At 38.2% G+C, this 22,996-nt stretch overlaps 1 protein-coding gene across 1 annotated transcript; it reads left to right on the forward strand.

Annotated features, from left to right (window-relative positions):
* Nucleotides 1-3: 3 nt before the first annotated feature.
* On the forward strand, nt 4-22,996 carry LOC113685512 (conserved oligomeric Golgi complex subunit 7). Its single transcript, XM_027203021.2, has 23 exons — nt 4-210; nt 874-918; nt 1,463-1,518; nt 1,799-1,883; nt 2,276-2,365; nt 2,486-2,554; nt 2,745-2,780; nt 3,067-3,187; nt 3,615-3,697; nt 4,605-4,715; nt 5,558-5,716; nt 5,875-5,926; nt 6,051-6,178; nt 7,108-7,182; nt 7,767-7,832; nt 8,248-8,410; nt 8,783-8,992; nt 14,184-14,317; nt 18,791-18,880; nt 20,081-20,195; nt 21,646-21,786; nt 22,028-22,118; nt 22,555-22,996. The coding sequence occupies exons 1-23, from the start codon at nt 10-12 to the stop codon at nt 22,631-22,633; spliced, it is 2,400 nt and encodes a 799-aa protein (XP_027058822.2). The 5' UTR covers nt 4-9; the 3' UTR covers nt 22,634-22,996.

The following is a 22,996-nucleotide window of genomic DNA, read 5'->3' on the forward strand; positions in this document are numbered from 1 at the left end:
AGCCACTATATGAGCATTACACCACGTCTTTATGAGTCAAATTCAAAATGGCGGCAAATGAGCTGTGAGGTGGCACTGTTGTCCTCGTTTGTATTCTGTTTTATATTCTCTCACAATATGGACTTTTCCAAATTCTCTGATGATAACTTTGATGTTAAAGAGTGGGTGAACTCGGCGCTAAGAATCCGTGATGATCGAACGCCTATTGACGTGAGTTTGAAGGATGTGTAGATAGTTTGAGTTTGCGACATGTCTGTGTACAAAGTTTGTGCCATCCAGATAATCGTCGTGAAATGTATTGAAGTCTGTAGTGCTCGATTCATTTTGATGAATATGACTCGAAGAAAAATTTCCCCTGCATGATCCTTTTTAAAATTCTGTTCTGATCATTATAAAATAATGTATTTAATTGTCTAGCTTACAATCTTGATATTTAGTATGTCAATATCTAATTACCGGTGCAGTTTTTTTTAAGAACAAATTTCAACTTTGTGTCTATTAGGCCAGTTACATACCGGTGCATGTAGTTTACTATGTTAACATTCATAAACATGTATTATCTGCACATGGATGTGTTATGTGAATTTATCTTTTAATTGACCTCCTGTAGATTCTCCTAGTTGAAAGTTTTAGCATAGAAAAGACTTTGAAGTTGATGACTCACATATATAGATAATTACTGGCTCTTTAAGAGAAAAAAAATGAGAAAATCTAGCCCATCTCCATGTATTGTTGCAATTGGGTGTCTTCTGTCTGTTGCTGCCCTGTTCCAGTGTCCTAAGGCACCAACTCTGATTCAGTTCATCTACAGTATTATTGAAGAAATTTTTCTCATGTCATCTTTCCTAACTATATCCAAACTTATCTTTGAAGGCTCATGCATCAAACTTGGTCATGAAGTTGCAGTTATTTATACAGGTTTGTTTATATAATCATTTCAATAGAGCACATTTCAATTAAGAGTCTTAAAACCCAAGCCATAGTGATTATTACGGCCAGTTGAAACAAAGGAAATTTCAATAATAGTCTGTGAGAACATAAAAGAAATAATAGCAAGCTGCTTAATGCTCAGGGTAGTGAAGAAAAAGTAAGGTAATCTATTAATATTGAATTGAAAATTGCTCAATTAAAATCATTTATTTTTATTACTAGTAATGTTGAAGCCTCCCATTAAAACTACAAAGTTTGAGCAAATCAAAAATATAATCTGCTGTTGAAAATGTATGTTTTTGATTCAGTTGTTCAGACTGAGTGATGCAGTAGAGATACTGACACACAAACCTAAATCTACAGCTTTACTTTTTCTTTACTCAAACACTATATTTGTGTTATGAACAAATTTTTGGAAGTGCTTGGTTGTATTAATTTATTTCTCTGAAAATTTGCCCCCAGGATTGATAATGTTGTATTTATTAAATCTCTCACATGCTCTACTAACACTAAAATATTATTCTGTTTCCAGGAGGTTAATAATGCTTTAGAGGAAACCAGCACTCAATCAGTGAATAATATTCCACGGTACAATCTAATTTTGACATTTGGTCACAATCATTTGCGTTTCATGTTATCTTTGTTTACTTCTGCGCAAATTTCAGGCTTTGAACCTTCTGTCTTGTCTAGGCTAACATTTAGTTCTGCACAATAATTATGGCTTCTTTGCTGTGGACAATATTTCACAATGTAATTGACAAATGTTTCACAAATCCTAGAGTCTTGGTACCTATGGTCGCAATAAAATTGTATAGTATTGCTTTTTATAATATTGTGAAAGTTATAGTCAACACCATTCCTTCCTCAGAGTTCTAAGGGAGATAGAGAACATTCGTCATGATGCTTCCCTTCTGAAGGAACAAATGAATCTTGTAAAGGAGGACATTAGAGTGGTAAACATGATATTCTTGAATTTAGAGAGATTCATTAACTGCAACTGGTCAATTTCTGTTATAATTACCTTGAGCAGTTAATGCTGAGGTACTTCTTTTTGTGGCCTCTGCCATTTTCTTGATGTTTCTGTCGCAGGAACAGCTTCTGTCAATAAACTGTAATGTACCAATATTCTCCTGTACATAATGGCTCAATTATGAGAAATCAATAAATAAATTCTAATGAACAAGATTCTTTAGAGATTCAATGAATGTTATCTCAAAATCACTTCAAATTCATCATGGAAGATCTTTTATCAACATCTCTCTTTCATTTACCTTTTATTGTATTAGGCATGCACGCCAAAAAGTGTATATTATGATATAAATAAAAGTATATCATTCTTGTTGAGGTGGAGGAAAATACAGCTCAATCTATGAAGATGCTGATGGAGATTGATACAGTTAAATCAAGAATGCAGGATGCATCAAGAGCTCTTAAGGTAAATGTTAACATCAATTATAGCACTTAAATGTACTATATCTTGTAGATACCTACCCTGTAAGATCTCACATCCTCTATGTAGTAATATTTCCAAGCAGTGTTGTATCTGGTTTTATAGGAAGCAGATAACTGGACAGTACTGTCGTCTGATGTGGATAAAGTTTTTGAATCTGGGGATGTTAGTGCTGTAAGTATATCAATTTAAACACACCTTTATTCATTCACCAGGTAGTAGTATTTTCTCAAATTAAAAAAAAATGCTCTTGATGCTTTTGCACTGAAGCTGTCCCTTAAAACTCACCAGCAATATAAAAAGTGAGATGTTGTTTGGAATCATGAACACACATATGAAGTGATAAAATTGGTTTCAATTTCAGATAGCAGCAAAACTGGAAGGAATGCACAAAAGTTTAGTAAGTTCATTTTTTTTTTCTTTTTCCGTAAGTTGTCAATGATGATAATTCATGCACTTGTATTGCATGTGTCTGTTACATTTACAACACCAGCAGTTGTGAATAAGGTCCACTGAAAAAAATTCAGAATAAAAATGTCATATCTCTGACTCAAAAATGATGGGCAGCTTTAAAAAATAGATGAAACTTTATCGTCCTTTCACCAAAAAATGTAAATGGCTAAGTGAAATTTACCAGTGCATTTAATTTAGCAACTCACTTTGCTGTTTATGTTTCCATTCTAAAGACTGTCCTACAAGATGTCCCAGACTATGCACAGAGACGTAGACGACTTGAAGGGCTTAAAAACAGATTGGAGGCACTCCTGAGTCCTAAGATTGTGGCTGCATTCAATAATCATTCTCTTGGTAAGAGCTTCTTTGTGACAGAGAAATGTTAATTAAGTTTTTAAGTGGAAGCTATTGGGCAGGTATGCCATCCCCTGGAAAACTTGAATTCAGAGATGTTTGATTTTGAATTACACCCCTACCCCTCAAATGTGTTTATTGATAATTTTGCCCCAGTTCTCTTCACAAACTGAAAGTCAATAAAATAAATGCATGCTGTTTAGAAGATAAATAGGTAAAATCAGGAAAATACAACTGTCATGCAAAGTCTGGCTTGAAAGTAGCCTGGTCAGATTTCACAGGCACAAATAGTTTTCAACTTTCCTTTTCAAATATGTACAGTATATCTAAATTGATTGATAGGTATATATTTTTTGTTCTTAATTTGCACCTTTATATCATAGTGGTTCCATGAATGCAGCTCATAACATGGTTTTTTTTGTTACAGATGACACTAAAGAATATGTCAAAATATTTACAAACATTGAAAGACTGGACCAGCTTCAAAGTTATTACATTAGGTGTCATAAGGTTTGTATGGTGGTCTGCTTCAATAATCCCTAAAATTAACTGTCTCCTACATGTACTAATTACAATCTGTGTAGGACACATGTATGTGTTTTATCTGGAAATCAAGAGGCATTGGGCATCAATCGAAAGTTATTGTTATTAATAGTCCCATAAAATCAACCATCTCTTACAATATACATGTACCAATTACAATCTGTGTACAATCTGTGTTGTACACATTTAATGTTTCATCCTGAAATCAAGAGGCATTGGGCATCAAAGTTATTGTAATTAACCCCTTAACCCCTAAAAGTGACAAGAATCTAATTTCTCCTCACATGATCACCTCTGAATCACATATTCAGGTCACAGGAATAAAGGAGATGATCATCAAGCTCTTGATTGTTAAACATATTCTCCAGTGCCTTAGGAAATGTACTGAGAACAGTATAGAGAATATGGATACTGATGGGTTAAGGAAATAAGAATGCTAATTTATTGCTACAGTGAAGGTTTAGGAAACCAGTCAACCATTTGAGTCTCATAGTCAAAATGTAAATTATTATCACTGGTCTGACTGTGAGAATTTGATAAAGATCTGCGAGATTCCTTTGCTGATCAGATTCCTGATTCTCTTGACTCTCACTCATGATAGCATGTTGATATTGTGAGGAGGAATGAAAAGCTGATCACTCTTGGTTCTTTATAATTCATGTAGTGATAATGATACAATTTTAAATGGCTAATATCTAGCTTATACTGTATCTGTGATTGAAATACATGGAGGCCTTTCATGAACTGCTTGGGGAACAAGGAACCAATGATAATGAAGGCAGTGACATTGATAGCTAGCAATATACCTTTAACTATACAATAACTATAAATTATAATCATGATAAAAGATGTCTTTTTCTCTTTAAATTCATAGACAAAATTGCAAAAGACCTGGAATGAAGTGCGTGTTGAGGATCCAAATAGGACAATGCTGGAGTGGCTTTCAACATTCTATGATGTTATCCTTTCAACCTGGCATACAGAGGTTAATGCGATTCTGCTAAAATTATCCACAGGATAAATGTATAGTTTAACATAATAAGTAGTAGATCATACTTAAAGTTTAGCACTGTTTGAAGATTAACATTACCCTAATGCACGGTTATTTAGTTATCCTAACTGACTGTTTGCAGACTTGTGTTGTAAGTAACAGGGTTTCTTCCCATCTTGGAGGATAAGCAATGCTGCTTATAGCTTTATACTGATAAAACAGGGATAATCCCAAGGTAGTAAGGGGCCATTCAGCTTGTAAGAGTTTTTCACCATGTTCTGCTCAACCCTTTAACCCCTAAGAGTGACTAGCATCTAATTTCTCCTTACAATATCACTGCTGAATCACACATTAATGTCATGAGAATAAAGGAAATGATCACCAACTAAAGAAACTCTTGAATGTTAGATAAATTCTCTTTGTCAGCACCTTAGTAAATGTACAGAGAACAGTATGGAGAATATGAACACTGATGTTAGGGTGTTAATTTAAGGGTTAATATCAGGTGGGAGACTCAGTAACCTAGCAGTTAGCAAAATGGACATTTTTTCTGTCCAAGTGCCTTTCTCCTCATAGGAGTGTAAATGGGTACTAGTTTTTATCAAGGAAACCTGACAAAATGCTGGATGTGTGGGTGGAGGGGGGACTTGTGTTGAGCTAGCGTACTATCCAGGGAGAGCAAAAGTTCATAAAGCAAAGGAAATCAGAGAATAAAGCCTGGCTACATGTAGGTGAACTGCTCACCTGGATTGCCTACTTTTCCTTTAACCTGTACTAGAAATAACCTGAAAAAGCAAGAAATTGCAGCTAAAAAAATTCTTGTATCTTATTCTAAGGTGACTTGGTGTGGTCAAGTTTTTGTTGAGCCTGGAACTGTACTGTGCACACTCATCAGTCAAACACTAGCTCATTTAGACCCATCGTTGTCATCATGCATCACAGAGTTTATAAAGAATGATTCAAACATCATTGCAAAGTTGATTGAGTTGCGACAGGTGGGTGTGAATATTTATAACATATAGCTTAAGGCCTTTAATATAGAAACTGAATACAAAAAATGGCAAGATTTTCTGTTGATATCAGTACACATTTTGGTAACTATTAGCTGGCAGCTTCATTTAAACTCCTTTTTTTTTTCAAATGTTTCTTACAGGTCACTTTACGATTTGGTCATGGCTTAGAAAAGGCAGTCTCACTACAGCAAGGTGCAGTAGAGTAATTATTAAAGCCCATGGTGATATTGCTTTTCTGTTTTGTAGCCTTTAAGACTTGAAAAAGGTTCTCAGATGAGAAGGGAAAGTTAACCTGTAATCTTCTTTTTCACTTCAGACAAATGCAGCACCCATGCGGCAAATCAACTGGTTGATGTGGTATACTCTCCTTATATTCCTTACCTGTTGGATTATCCAACATTACAGCAGACCTTCCTTGTGGAGCAATTACAAGCAACGCGGCTGGTAAACATCAAATCATGCACTTGCTAGCCCTTTTCATCTCCTTTGATACTCAAGAATCATGGTTTCCATCTGTTTGGCTTTTATGAGAATTTGGTATTACTTCTCCAATTGAGAAAATAACTTCTACTTAATAAGTTTGAATATTTTCTTTTGCTGTTTGCTGGTCAATGTATGGGTATCATAGGGTGAATTTACATGTTAATCACTTTTTGGAGTTAACTACCAGGATTTACCACAAGTTACAGTAATTTTTAATTTTTTAAATTTTACCCACAAAAAATTTAGCAACTGTCAATAATTACTTGCGCCCTGATAACAACACGTGAATCATATTTCAAGTGATAATTTAAACTTTTCAAAAAGAAAGGGTGGAAATGGTCATGTTCCTAGGTTGTGATTGGAAGATTTTAATCCATATTGATTATTTATACCTAAAGATGGTTATAGGTACTGTTACAGTAATAATAAATAATGGTTGCGTAAAAAAGAAGAGCAACTTTGACTTTGAGACTCTTAGTTCAAATTTTTGAACAGCACAGTAAAACAACACATACCAGATTGAAGAAGATACACTTTATAGTGGAGCTTGTGTAGCCCCATAATTATACAAAATAGTAGTAACCCATCAAGCCAAAAAATTTGGATGTACAACTGTACAACTGTACAACCGTACAAGGTGCTACTTTTAACATGTGTGGTCAACTGTACCGTGGGCACGCCAGTGCCACAGCTTTGTCCAGTAGTCCCGTGGTCAGTGCACTGGGCTCTGAGTCAGACGACCTGGGTTCTAGTCCTGGCTGGGGCAAGGCATTGTGCCCCTTAGACATGCAGGAAAAATAAAATGTGAGCTTTGCTTTTAGGCTTGACTAAATCTATATATTATATTACTGTGTTGTCTTAAAGTTTGTTTATTGTTTCACTCCACACAGCAGGGTGATGGGTTTATGGAAACTGCTGGTTTTATGGCTGAATCTGTTGAGAAAATATTTCACCTGGCTGAACAGGTACTTGCTGTGATACTAGGCCTGTATGATACCCTATGAAAGAGGTCTTATCAAACTGAAGTAAAACCAATTATTTTTCAATCTGTATATGATAAAAAAATAGTGATGCCTAGAACTTCAAGTTAAGAAATGTCTGAAAAGAAGCCTGTGAAGGCTTTGACAGGATTCAACTCCTTGTCCATCAGATACTTGTTGTCATAGGTACTATTACCAACTGAGCTAAGATGCTACATGTGTGAAAAGACACAGATCATTTATAATTTGTATTGTTTGATTTTTAATGAAATAAAATTAAATTTGATGAAATAAATTTTAAAAATCAAGTAAATTTTATCATAGATCAAGATATGATTAGAAAAAGGTAGATGCAATGACTATATGCTTAGGAAGGCTGTGTCCTCATTTGCGTTTATCATTAAGAAGATATATTTGAGTTAGTCTAAAGACACTGACATCCCTTCCTTGTTATGATTAGTGTTCTTGGTCACTAGGTTTTTCAAGTCTGCAGGGCTATTATTTCTTAATTAAGTTCTGTTTTATTTGTAAGTTTTATTATAATAATATTTTGATTTTTTCTTTTACAGGCTGTTGAGTATTGCACTGATCTTACTGATGGTTATGCTGTCCGTGGTCTATGCCATGTTTTAGAGGTAAGAACGGCCAAAAGTTTGGTGTTTTAGAGGTGACAAATAATTTTAAAAAAGCCTAGAAAAATGATTGGCCAAACTCCACAACTAGGATAATTCAAACTAACAGCTTAAGTAACTTGTCCACCATAATCCTTAAAATACTACCCCCATCTAAACACTGCTACTTGCACATTAAATACCAGTCTGTACCATTTACTAGCTAGCCTAGACTTTTAAAAAATTAATGTCTTATTCATGCACATACTAAGATTGTGTACACCATTCCAGTTCATTTGTCTTCTCTACAGTATTATATAATAATAAAATGAACTATGGTTGTTGCTATCCTCTTTTCCTAAACTTAATACCCCATATTCTTTGTAATGCTATTTGTAAACAAAGCAGTAATTTACATAATTAGACACGTTTTTTGTAGGAGTTCTTTGGGGCATATACTGGACGAATGGATGAATGTGTTTCAATTCTAAGAAAAGAATGTTCCTTAGATGTTGATCCTAAAGTGGATGCCACATCCAATGAGGGAATCAGTGAGGACTGGACAATGTTTCAAAATGCATTTCGTCTAATTCAGATTTGTGGTAAATAACTATTATATTCACTCCACTTAATATTTATTGTACCTTCAATGTGCCCTCACAATGTTGGTTGCATTCCATTGGGGTCAGGAAAGTATGTAATTGTTACTTCAAGGAAAGATCATGTTTAGCTCAGTCCATTTTTCATCACTTATCAGAAAGCCTGAAATTGTTAAAAGGAAACCATAAGCATTAATTGCATGCAAACTTCTCTATCCAGGGTAGATAGAAAAACAATTTTTTTTCAAAGCCCTGTTAAGAAACTTAGCTACATACAGATCAAATCTAATGACAATCTCTGTGATCTTTCCTCTACTAGTTTTTTTTTTTTTAATTTAGTCTTGATATTCCAATTTCCCTTGATTTATTTTCCAGGTGATTTGCTGATAAAAATTGAAAACTTGGACAAAAGATTACTTGCATCAATTCTCAGTACTGTGCAAGATTCTGACAGCAAAGTTGATGATGCTATTGGTGAAAAGACTGCTGCTCCACGGAGACCATTTCAGTGGTACAATTATTTGCAACAGGAGAGGCCCATTGAATATAGTACTTTCAATGAATTTATCCAAAAGCTTCATTCAGGTAATTTTAAAATACAAGTTGTTTCCCCCAATTTTCCCAACACTGGTGATTTTAAACTTGAAAATTTAAGAGGAAAAATGTTAACTCTTAACTCTATCATATTTTTCATAATCTTTTTTTCTATGTAGAAAACCAGCACAAATTCTCTTCTTCACAGCTATTGCTGCTATTTTAACTTTGTGTACCAGCATCTGTGACCAGGTGGCAAGACATTTATTATGCTGCTATCCTTCTTAAGATATACAACTCCCTACTGCTCCTTGATAGATACTGCTCCCCACTCCTCCTTGATAGATACTGCTCCCCACTCCTCCTTGATAGATACTGCTCCCTACTGCTCCTTGATAGATACTGCTCCCTACTCCTCCTTGATAGATACTGCTCCCCACTCCTCCTTGATAGATACTGCTCCCTACTCCTCCTTGATAGATACTGCTCCCTACTCCTCCTTGATAGATACTGCTCCACACTCCTCCTTGATAGATACTGCTCCCTACTCCTCCTTGATAGATACTGCTCCCCACTCCTCCTTGATAGATACTGCTCCCCACTCCTCCTTGATAGATACTGCTCCCTACTCCTCCTTGATAGATACTGCTCCCTACTCCTCCTTGATAGATACTGCTCCACACTCCTCCTTGATAGATACTGCTCCCTACTCCTCCTTGATAGATACTGCTCCCCACTCCTCCTTGATAGATACTGCTCCCCACTCCTCCTTGATAGATACTGCTCCCTACTCCTCCTTGATAGATACTGCTCCCTACTCCTCCTTGATAGATACTGCTCCCTACTTCTCCTTGATGAATACTGCTTTGTACTCCTCCTTGATAGATACTGCTCCCTTCTTCTCCTTGATGAATACTGCTTTATACTCCTCCTTGATATGTGGTACAACCACTACCTCCTTGCTACTGATACCTCACTCCTCCTTGATATTGAATGCTCCCCACTCCTCCTTGATATCAATTAATCCCACTCCCTCTTGATATATACTGCTCCCCATTCCTCCTTAATATAAACTGCTCTCCACTCCTTCTTGCTATATACTACTCCTCACTCCCGCTTGATATATACTGCTCCCCACTCCCTCTTGATATATACTGCTCCCCATTCCTCCTTAATATAAACTGCTCTCCACTCCTTCTTGCTATATACTACTCCTCACTCCCGCTTGATATGTACTGCTCCCCACTCCTCCTTGATATACACTACTCCCCATTCCTCCTTGATAATAATTGCTGCCCACTCCCCCTTGATATATACTGCTCCCCACTCCCTCTTGATATGTACTGATCACCACTTCTCCTTAAAATATATATCTCCCCACTCCCTCTAGATATATACTGCTCTCCACTCCTCTAAGATATATTCTGTTCCCCACTGCCTCTTGATATATACTACTACCCACTCCTCCTTGATATATACTGCTCCCCACTCCTCCTTCATATTTAATGCTTCCCACTCCTCCTTGATATATGCTGCTCCCCACTCCCCCCTGGTATATACTGCTCTCCACTCTCCCTTGATATATACTGCTCCCCACTCCTCCATAATATATACTGCTCCCCACTCCCTCTTGATATATACTGCTCCCCACTCCTCCTTGATATATACTGCTCCCCACTCCTCCATAATATATACTGCTCCCCACTCCTCCATAATATATACTGCTCCCCACTCCATAATATATACTGCTCCCCACTTCCTCTTGATATATACTGCTCCCCACTCCTCCTTGATATATACTGCTCCCCACTCCTCCTTGCTATATACTGCTCCCCACTCCCTCTTGATATATACTGCTCCCCACTCCCTCTTGATTTATACTGCTCACCACTCCTCCTTGATATAAATTGTTTCCCACTCCTCCTTGATATACATTGTTCCCCACTCTTACTTGATATATACTGTTCCCCACTCCTCCTTGATATATACTGCTTCTCGCTCCCTCTTAATATATATTGCTACCCACTCCTTGATATGTACTGCTCCCCACTGCTTGATATTTAATGTCCCCCACTCCTCCTTGATATGTACTGCTCCCCACTGCTTGATGTTAAATGCCCCCCCACTCCTCCTTGATATATAATGCTCCCCACTCCCTCTTGATATGTATTGCTCCCCTCTCCTCCTTGATATATACTGCTCCCACTCTCTCTTGATATATGCTTCTCCCCACTCCTTGATATATTCTGTCCCTCATGCCCTCTTGATATATTCTGCTCCCACTCCCTCCTGATATAAACTGATCCCACTGCTCCTTAATATATATAGCTGCTCCCCACTCTCTCTTGATATATACTACTCTCCACTCATCCTTGATATATACCGTATCCACTCCCTCTTGATATATACTGCTCCTCACTCCTTTTATTGCTTTATATTCACATATATATGTATGCTTACCCCTGTATCTTATTGTTCCATCCTCCTTTTCTTACTGCTCCACACTCATATATATTAGTTTACTCACCCCTGTATGTTATTGTTCCATCTTCCCCTCTTATTGCCTAGTTTTCACATATATTAGTTTACTTACCCCTGTATGTTATTGTCTCATCCTCCCTTTGTTATTGCTCCACACTCACATATATTAGTTTACTTGCCCCTGTTTGTTATTGTTCCATCCTCCTTTTGTTATTGCTCCTTTTTCACATATATTAGTTTACTTGCCCCTCTTTGTTATTGTTCCATCCTCCTTTTGTTATTGCTCCTTTTTGCCATATATTAGTTTACTTGCCCCTCTTTGTTATTGTTCCATCCTCCTTTTGTTATTGCTCCTTTTTCACATATATTAGTTTACTTGCCCCTGTTTGTTATTGTTCCATCCTCCTTTTGTTATCGCTCCACACTCGCATTTATTAGTTTACTTTTACTGCTCCATATTCACATATATTTGTTTACTCACCCCTGTATGTTATTGTTCCATCCTCCTTTTGTTATTGCTCCATATTTACATATATTAGTTTACTCACCCATGTACGTTATTGTTCCACCCTTCTTAATTGTCATTGCTCCACATTCAAATTTATTAGTTTACTTACCCCTGTATGTTATTGTTCCACCCTCCTTAATTGTCATTGCTCCACATTCAAATTTATTAGTTTACTTACCCCTGTATGTTTTTGTTCCGTCCTCCTTTTGTTATTGCTCCACATTCAAATTTATTAGTTTACTTACCCCTGTATGTTATTGTTCCACCCTCCTTAATTGTCATTGCTCCACATTCAAATTTATTAGTTTGCTTGCCCCTCTTTGTTATTGTTCCGTCCTCCTTTTGTTACTGCCCCACTTTCCCATATATTAGTTTACTTACCCCTGTATGTTATTGTTCCATCCTCCTTAATTGTCATTGCTCCACATTCAAATTTATTAGTTTACCTACCCCTGTATGTTATTGTTCCACCCTCCTTTTGTTATTGCTCCACACTCACATTTATTAGTTTACTGTTACTGCTCCATATTCACATATATTTGTTTACTCACCCCTGTATGTTATTGTTCCATCCTCCTTTTGTTATTGCTCCATATTCACATATATTTGTGTACTTACCCCTGTATGTTATTGTTCTGTCCTCCTTAGTTATTGCTCCACAGTCACATATATTAGTTTACTTACCCCTGTATGTTTTTGTTCCATCCTTTTGTTACTGCCCCACTTTCCCATATATTAGTTTACTTACCCCTGTATGTTATTGTTCCATCTTCCTTTTGTCATTGCTCCACATTTACATTTATTAGTTTACTTACCCCTGTATGTTATTGTTCCACCCTCCTTTTGTTATTGCTCCACACTCGCATTTATTAGTTTACTGTTACTGCTCCATATTCACATATATTTGTTTACTCACCCCTGTATCTTATTGTTCCATCCTCCTTTTGTTATTGCTCCATATTCATATATATTTGTGTACTTACCCCTGTATGTTATTGTTCTGTCCTCCTTTTGTTATTGCTCCACAGTCACATATATAAGTTTACTTACCCCTGTATGTTATTGTTCCATCCTCCTTTTGTTATTGCTCCACACTCACATATATTAGTTTACTTACCCCTGTATGTTATTGTTCCATCTTCCTTTTGTCATTGCTCCACACTCACATATATTAGTTTACTTACCCCTGTATGTTATTGTTCCATCTTCCTTTTGTTATTGCTCCACATTCACATTTATTAGTTTACTTACCCCTGTATGTTATTGTTCCACCCTCCTTTTGTTATTGCTCCACACTCGCATTTATTAGTTTACTGTTACTGCTCCATATTCACATATATATGTTAACTCACCCCTGTATGTTACTGTTTCGTCTTCCTTTTGTTACTGCCCCACTTTCCCATATATTAGTTTACTTACCCCTGTATGTTATTGTTCCATCCTCCTTTTGTTATTGCTCCACACTCACATATATTAGTTTACTTACACCTGTATGTTATTGTTCCGTCTTCCTTTTGTTATTGCTCCACACTCACATATTTTAGTTTACTTACCTCTGTATGTTATTGTTCCGTCCTCCTTTTGTTATTGCTCCACATTCCCATATATTAGTTTACTTACCCCTGTATGTTATTGTTCCGTCCTCCTTTTGTTATTGCTCTGCATTCACATATATTAGTTTACTTATCCCTGTATGTTATTGTTCCATCCTCCCTTTTTTATTGCTCCACATTCACATATATTAGTTTACTTACCCCTGTATGTTATTTTTCCATCCTCCTTTTGTTATTGCTCCACACTCACATATATTAGTTTACTTACCCCTGTATGTTATTGTTCCATCCTCCTTTTGTTATTGCTCCACACTCACATATATTAGTTTACTTACCCCCGTATGTTATTGTTCCGTCTTCCTTTTGTTATTGCTCTACACTTACATATATTAGTTTACTTACCCCTGTATGTTATTGTTCCATCCTCCTTTTGTTATTGCTCCACACCCACATATATTAGTTTACTTACCCCTGTATGTTATTGCTCCATCCTCCTTTTGTTATTGCTCCACACTCACATATATTAGATTACTTTCCCCTGTATGTTATTGTTCCATCCTCCTTTTGTTATTGCTCCACATTCCCCTATATCAGTTTACTTACCCCTGTATCTTAATGTTCCATCCTTCTTTGTTATTGATCCACATTCCCATATATTAGATGTAGCGACGCCTTTTGTTCTTGTTTGTTTATATCTTAGCCGGTGACTCGGCCACTGTCCTTTCATCCGTTTCTGATCAATTTCAAGCTTTGAATGAGCGAGTGCACAGTTTTGCTTTTGACATTGTTTTCATCCAAATAAAACAACAGCTTGGGCGGACACCTAAACTGGAGGTAACGTTAAGATTTAGCCTTGTTCTTTTTTCAGTTCTTGGTTCTCCATTGTCCATCACCAAACTACAACAAACTACACCACACTACACCAAACTATACCCACGAAAGAAACTACAACTCGCTAGACCACAATACATCCACTACACTAAATTACACTAAACTACACCGAAGTACACCACAATACACTAAACTGCTCCTAGTTCTATTGTATGGGTGTAGTAGTTCAGTCTCTATTTCGTCCTCGGTCTTCAGTCACCCGTTCGAAAAGGGCCCTGTTTAAAATACTACTTTTAAAATACCTTGCAATCCTCTAATTATTGTGATCGGGTAGTATGATCGTAGGGGTGAGTGTAGTCGTAAGGACCGTCGTCTGTTGTAGTGACTGACGTTTCGATAACCTTAGTAGAAGTCACCATAAGAGTCAAACGAAAAGTTGTCGTCAGTCGAGTGTATTGAGTCCAGTTCGTGTGAACTGATTGGTCAGTTTATTGATGTTATTGGCTGTAAGACTCAAGTGGCGTAGGTCTGTCGTGGTTGGTCAGTTTTGATCTGTCGGTTACGTTGGGTCGGTCTGTTCGTTTCATTTGTGGCGTAAATGTCGCAAATAAGTCGTTTTTGTGGTACTAGAAGTAGTTGACACCTATTGAAGGGAGTCTGGTCTTCGTAAGTGAACCAGCTTTCTAGAGTCAACCGTTAAAAGTAGCTAGTGTTGTAGGTTAGGCGTTGCGCAGAGTCCCAGTCAATAGTGTGGTTTCTACGTCCATGATCTTCTGCAATGTGATTGTTGACATCACCTTTTCCAGTCGCTCGCTCATGTTTTGGGAGGTTTCTGCCATTCTCTCCGTAGTAGAAGGCTTAGCACTTGATCTTCAAAACCGCCCCCTGTCTGTTCTCCAGTTCGTCCTTGTCTTTCACGTTGGTTAGTAACTGACATAGTGTTATGAGTTTGTGGGTGACGTAGACATTTAAGGCTTGTGGGATGCACGAGATGGTTTCAGACGTGCCCTTTACGTATGGTATAGTCGTTTTAGTCGTAAGAGTTGCGCTGCCGTTTGTCTCAGTGGGGTAGGTCGAATGAGGTCGCCGTTATAGTTGTTGTTGTTGTTGTTTTTTTTTTTTAATAAAAAACATGGTGAAGGTATTTGTTCTCGTCGGACAAGCTGTCTGTTCCGTTGCATGCTTGTTGCGCTTAACGTGTCGGCGTCCTGATTGTTGTGGCTTTGTTTGATGTCAGGTTATAGGATGACTCGTGTAGTAATCTGTCGGTATGTCTTGGTGTTCTGTTAACTGTTGTCCATATGAAGTTGTCGTCACGGCTTACCAGGAAGTCCAGAAAAGGTTGTTTACCATTTTCTTCGACTCCTCTGGTAGACTGTATGTCGGTGTTTTGTTGGCCAAGACGATGGTCTAATGCGTCGAATTCGTTGTGTCTTATGGCTGTGATTGTATCGTCAATTTGGCGTAACTAAAGCAGTATTATTTGTCGGCAAGTCGAAAGGGAGTGTTCCTCGATGTTCTACATCACAATTTCTGAAGACAACGGAAACTGGTGACCCCAAAGCTGTACCTTGTAACTGTTTTTAGGGTTTATCGTTGTATTGAAAGTAAGTTGACGAAAGGCAAAGGTTCAGTAAGTCTATAATGTCTTCTCTTGGTGACGGAAGTAGGCCGAACCGCAGTCTCAGTGAGATTGTATTGCCAATTGAAGTGGAATACTGGTGAACATCAATATACATAAGTTTGTAGTCGTCAGGTATCTGTACAGTCTTGAAGGCGTTAATGAAGTCCTCGGTTGATAGTAGCTTACGTCTGGATTTGTCAGTTATAGTATTATCGTCTTGTACTTAAATAGTTGGTGTATATGAGGCCTACAGAACGAAACTATGGGTTGCATTGGGAAACCAGGTTTGTGTATTTGTACAGTCTTGATGGTGTTAAGGAAGTCCTCGGTGGACTGTAGTTTTGTCTGGATTTCTCAGTGAGCCGTTGTAGTGTAGTCGTCGGGTAATTAGCTGGTTGGTTTGCATGAGATCCACAGAACGAACTCATTATCGCATTGGGAAACCAGGTTTGTGTACTTTCGGCAGACTGTAAAGTTTCCGTGGCGGTGCAACTAAGCAACTTAGTCGATGGTAGCGTAGGATACTAATGGCGTTAGTCTTCTTGAGTGTCAGTAGTTTAGCGTTGAGTTTGCATTGAGGCGTAGGAGTCGAGTCACGTTTGAGTTCTTCGTAGGTTTGTTTGTCGTTGAATGATGCGCCAATTTTGTAGTGAGACTTAGTTCTGTCCATTACAACTTACAGTAATTCGGCCGGTAGTATAACTATGTCCTTGCCGTTTTTCAGTCGTCTTGGCTATTGTTATTCGTCTTTAGTTAAATTACCGTCATGAAATGGTGCTGATTGTATAGTCTAGTGTCAGTGTCGTGGACTTGACTCAAGACGAATAACAAGCACGATTGAAAAACGACGAGAATATAGTTTTACTACCAGCCGAAAAGGACAAATTACCGTTGTTGAGGGCAAAACTGACTATCACGACAAAATGGACGTACAAGTCAACGACAAACAAACCCTACGAAGAACTCAAACGTGACCCGACTCTTACGCCTCAACGCAAACTCAACCCTAAACTACTGACGCTTAAGACGACTAACGCCATTGACATCCAACGCTACTATCGACTAAGCTGTTCAGTTCCACAGCCACCGAAACTTTACGGTCTGCCGAAGCTACACAAACCTGTTTTCCCGATGCGACCATGAGTTCGCTCGACCTACCGCTATCGAGAGAAGACATTATAACCTAACTGCAGCTGCGCCTTGCATCAACTTACTTTCAGTACAACAGTAAACCCTAAAACAGTTACGCGGTACAGCTGTGGGATCGTAAGTTTCTGTTGTCGTCGTAGAAATTGTGATGTAGAGCATCGAGTAACGCTCTCTTTCGACTTGACGACAAACAATACCACTTTGGCTACGCTACATCGACGATACGATTAACCGCTGTGCGACAGAACGAAATCGACGCATTCCGCCATCACCTTAACGCACAAAGCACTGACATACAGTCTATCAAAGAAATCGAAGATCATGGTAAACTTCTTTTCCAGACTTCCTAGAAAGCCGTGACGGCGGCTTGCTATGGATAACAGTTTACAGAATACCGAAAAACAACGACTGATTAACAAACGAGTCATCCTACAACCCGATATCACACAGCCACGACTATTAGGACTCTATTAGGTCGAGCGCAACAAACTGAAACAAACGACAACGCGACTCTTACGACTACAGCGACTCTACCGTACATAAAGGGCATGTCTGAAATTATCTCGTGCATCCTACCCTTCAATATCCGCGTTGCTCACAACCCATCACTACACTACGTTAGTTACTACCAACGCCAGAGAGAAGAAAGAACCGAAAAACAAACAGGCGGCAGTTTACGAGATCCAGTATTGCGACTGCCAAGCCTCCTACATCGGAGAAACTGGCAGATACCTCACAAGAAGACCTACCAAACACAAGCGAGCGACGAGGAAAAGTGATATCAACGATCACACTGCTGGCAATCATAGACTCTCAAACCACGTTATTGAGTGGGACTCTGCGTAATGCCTAACCTACAACACTAGTTCTTTTTATCAAATGACTCATTAAAGCAGGCTCACTAACTTAGAACAAACTCCTCTAAACAGGTGTCAACTATTAGCAGAACCGTACAAACGACTTATTCGCAACATTGACACCACAGACCAACCAAACAAAACAGAACGACCTAACATTACCGACAGATCAAAACTGACCAATCACGACCGATATAGGCCACTTGAATCTTGCAGCTAGTATCATCACGATTAAACTGACCAATCAGTTCACACGAATCGGACTCAATACACTCGACTGACAATAACTCGTCACTTGACTCTGATGATGACTTCCGATCATGTGAGCATGATCATTTACAGCCACTGTAAAAAATCCATTTACGAAAAATGGGGCTAGAGTCCAAACTCCGTAGAAATATATATAGCGATCTTGTTAAATTAACTACAGCATTTAGCTTCAATAAAAAATCCTTCATTTCTTAAATTCCAAACAAAGGGGTAACAAATTTGCTTGAACGAAAGCTCAAAACAACAACTAAATTTAACTCCGTAAAACAAAACAGCAAAAGTACGCGAAAAATGTACACGTCAGTTTTCAGTGTTAAGGTTAGGGTTCTTTGACATGATTGGCTTATTTGTGAAAATCACGCGCGGTGCGCGTGTGTACATAAAGAATACCCAGGGGGAGAGGAAGAGGAAAATTTTAAACTAAATTTGGAAAGAAAATCGATTTCTACAGTCACTTCTACCGACAACAGTCCTTCTTAATTCTACCGTCAACCGGACGATCAGACTACACGTTCACATGTTACCACCAGATCCAGCCATTTACTGTATCTCTAACTAGTATTCCCTGTTAACCAGGTTTGGTCTGCCAAGTCCCCTGAATCTGGGGCTGCACTGAGTGATGAGCTTCCCGCGTTCAGTTTATCTCCGCTAGGATACATTACTCACGTGAGTATCAACTAACAGAGCATGACCAGAAACATTACGGAGCCACGAACGATGTTCACACCTTCTGTCCATATCGTCAGTTTTACATGCTGTAGCCAGTACTGGGATTTAGTGTGAAAGAAGTTGAAAATTTTCACTCCCCGGAGTAATTAATATGTACTTTCTCCGTACAATATCCATACATTATCCAGCAAACAGGTAATGAAGTATAAAGGGGGTAGGTTTCTAAAGAAACTGTGGTGCTGCGTCTGTGGGGGAGTGTAACAAAATAATTTGGTTCTATCAACCGAGTTGATAATGTAAATTGGCCACTGTAAGAGGTTTCAAAGCTAACGTTTCGAGCGTTAGCCCCTCTTCAAAGCTCTTGATCTAACACCAAATTTCCGTATCTAACTTGCAAGGAATGCGCAGCAGCTAGAGGGGAGAATTAAGAATCAGATCTCGGGAGACAAACAAACGGTATAGAGATTTCTGAACTCAAACGGCGACATATTCATTAATATGTCTTGATTTCCGAGGTCTTCACTTCTTTTTAAAGTGCTGTTTTGAACCGTCGCCCGCTTTACCAAAATCTAACTATTCTCCAAGTGAATTAAACTCCTTCCACTTGAAGGGCCTTCATTCTGGTAATAGGGATGATCATAGCCGCTATCAAGCGCAGCGAAGGGTTCATTTGCCGTAACTACTTCCCTTATGTTTTAGAAACTGTCCTTTTATGTTACTTTTGCTAATTTTCCCTTAAACGTGCCATCAACGAAACCTATAGAAATTGCCTTTGCTCTCCAACTCTGCTGGATGTGAATGAATTCAAGGTAGTTGCGAGTACGAAAGGTTGAATTTCCCCCCTGATTTTGCTCACGTCTAGTCTTATCCTTCAAAAAAATTCAGTAATGAAATAGAGACAAAGCGAAAAAATAATCTTGCCGTTCTCGCAAGCGTTGTTCCATATTCATCTACAGTCAGATAGATCATACAGGAATGACTCTGATCAGTACACTGAACAGTTTTAGAAAGTTCAATAGAAACTAAAGAGACTAGCTGATATGGAAGGCGCTTTTTGTAAGCCACCTATGTCCTTACTGAGTTATGAGTTTAATACATGAACTGTACTAGTAGGTTTTAAGAAAACGCCTCACATACCTTTGTGTTGATAGCCTGACCGAAATTTTTCGCCTGATAATTTCTCTTTGTCGTTTACAGATTGGAGATTACCTCCTCACTCTTCCTCAGCAACTAGAGCCGTTCATAACACAAGAAAACCCCGCTCTGGAAACAGCCATGAAGGCGGGAAATCTGCCATTCCCGGATCTTCAAGGTAACGCTATGAAGTATCCCTAAGCGGATAAGAATAAGTAAAAAAAAAAGTGTCAGATTTCCACAAACCGACATAATCAGTGAATTGTCTATTCTCTAATGGATGATTTCTCTCTGAGCGCTACTTCAAGGATTTTGAAATTATGCCTGAAATAAAATTAAAACTTAAAAACTTATCAGGCGACGCATTCTGATGAATCGGCAAGGTTGAGATAGTTTTTGTAAGCGCTTACCCGCCAGTGTACAGATTTGTTCTTTTCCAGATTAAGGCCACTTTCCTAACAGTTTTATGATGTCAAATTTAGCTGGTCTATCAGCGTTTAAGTTTGTCATAGTATGTTCTCAGAAAGAGCAGATTGTCTGCGCAACGTCCGAATCAGAGACTTCAACTGAAGTTTCAGTTATGTCTATCGTCACGTCATCAAAGGCGATGGAAACGCGCGCGCTCTCGAACGATAGTGCGTGTTCTGATTGTAGCACTGGTTGTGTGACTATAGAGCCATCATATGTAAAAGTGCGTTGCTAGACACTACTTAATTCTTAGCCTCGGATTTTTAATTTTTAACGTTATGATTGGATCACGCAATCTTGGTTATCGGCTTGTGTACCATTTTACCTTACATAGGAAATAATAGCGAGAGGTGTCGAAAGCGTTAATTTTTTTTGTTTGGAGTGAAACAGATACTGGTTAATGCAATCCAAATTTTGAAGGTCAACTTGAAAAAACATTTGTTTCCCGCAAAAATTAGTGGCCTTAAGTGAAAGTTTAGTATTTCATTTCAATCCTTGAGGTTTTTGGATCGCTACTGAGTAACATTACACAAAAGTTAAGTACACGAGCGAGAAAGTACGCTTCATGTGCACGGTGAGTTGCAGGGAACTGATAACAGAAAAGAGAAAATGTGCCAGAGTGGTTAATGGTAGCATTCACAATTCACATCTGTCTATGTAAAATGATTCCCTCAATAGTACCCATGGTGCATAGCATATGAGTGTATCTATGGATGTTGTGCTCTTTTTCTACTGCACTTAGATTTTCCTCGACGTTTTCTGTTATTTGCTGGTGTTTGAGAGGTTGCGTGAAAGCGTTACATCACAGAAAAGATGGAATTGTGAATTCATAAGGGATTGTACCACCGGAAAGTTTCTCAAGTCTCTTTTAAATTCTAAAAGATGAAAAACAAACATACTGATCCAGTCCGACACGAGACTAACAAATGAATATGATTCACCATCTGAAACTCTAAACAAATAAAATCCCGAATCTGGACAAAATTCCAGCTGGTCCACGATCCACAGTCTAATATTCGAATCCACTTTTTACAAAAATCCCAACTTCTTGAGCTTTTGTTGGCCAAATCTGTCGACCCACAAACCTATTCACTTGCCTCACATAGGGATAGAATTGAACGAGTAAGCATTGCATTAATGTTAATTTCTGTGTTATTTAGCTGCATCTGAAGATGAACATCATCCTGGGACCTTCTGGTTGGGATCTATTGCTCGTGGCACCATGCACGCTTACACAGAGAGTATCCTGAAAATCCATGAGCTGACACCATACTCCACTCAACAGCTATTGGCTGATATAGGTACTTAATGTACTTAATAAACTTCTACTTCTTCATGCGTTAAGGTGCAAGAAGTTGCTCTTGCTTGATTCCTTTTGCATTTATTAGCTGATTAAGGAGCTTAAACTGACTTCTGATAGCCCTAGTAGGGCGGGAAATGACAAAAAAAATAATTTTGTGTTACACCAAACACACGCCTCAGAGGACCTGTAACTGACACATCTATGCCACAGTATTAACTAAGATGATATTTTCGACACAGATTACTTCTGCAACGTATTGGAAGCTTTAGAAGTAACACCAAGTCAAACTCTGACGCACATTAATGAGTTACTCAAAGCAACTAGTGACAAGTAAGTCGATCAGGTTGTTTAGCAAAGTAATTTCTAGTTAATTTTCTGTCGTCCCCTTGTCTATCTCTCTCTCTCTCTATCCTCTGTCCGACTGCCCTTCAGTCCTCCCGTCTACATGTCTGTCAATCTGTCTGTTGTCTGTGTGTATAACCCAGCTAACTATTCAACTGGGCTTAGATCCCCTACTGTATTAATTGCTTGTGGCAGGCTGCTTCTGTTATTGTAAAATAACTTTTGTTTCTAATCTAGTTGTTAAATAAAGGAGATGGTTTGTGGCGTTTAGCCTCTCACACACTTGTTAAAGGGGCCCCTTGCGCGGGAACTTACAGCTGACAACATTTGAAAAGAGAAGAATGTTCCTATAAGGCTAACATTTACTTTGCTAATGAACGAATTTTTCGCCGTTTATTAATGATTTCATTTCTCTACCTCTCAGGTTTCACGAGGTTGCTCATGAACTGGGTGTGGAGGATCGAATCACCATGGCAATAGCTGGAATAAGAAGCATCCACTGATTGCAATCCTGGCATTTATACCCAGCAATCGGCGAGATTGTACCTCGATGAAAGATTATAATCTATTTACACTCTATAAGGAAATGTGTAGCAGCCAGAAGAGAAAATCACGCCTCAGAGCTAAAATGCCAAGATCAATTTGTAACAGGATCACCCTTAGAGACACTTGCAATTATGAAGGCAGAGAGGGGAATGAGGAGAGATTATGAAAGAGGAATGTTTTTATCGTCCTCAAAAATCACGACTTACTGAACAACCTATGTTAAATAATTCGATAGCAAATGAATAGGGAGGAAATTTTATTTATTGAAAAACCACGTAGAAAGTTTTGGAACCGTATGTGAAAAATTTAAAACTTTAAAA

Source organism: Pocillopora damicornis, chromosome 4 (genome assembly GCF_964200805.1).
Source record: "Pocillopora damicornis chromosome 4, jaPocDami1.2, whole genome shotgun sequence".
Classification (NCBI taxonomy): domain Eukaryota; kingdom Metazoa; phylum Cnidaria; class Anthozoa; order Scleractinia; family Pocilloporidae; genus Pocillopora; species Pocillopora damicornis.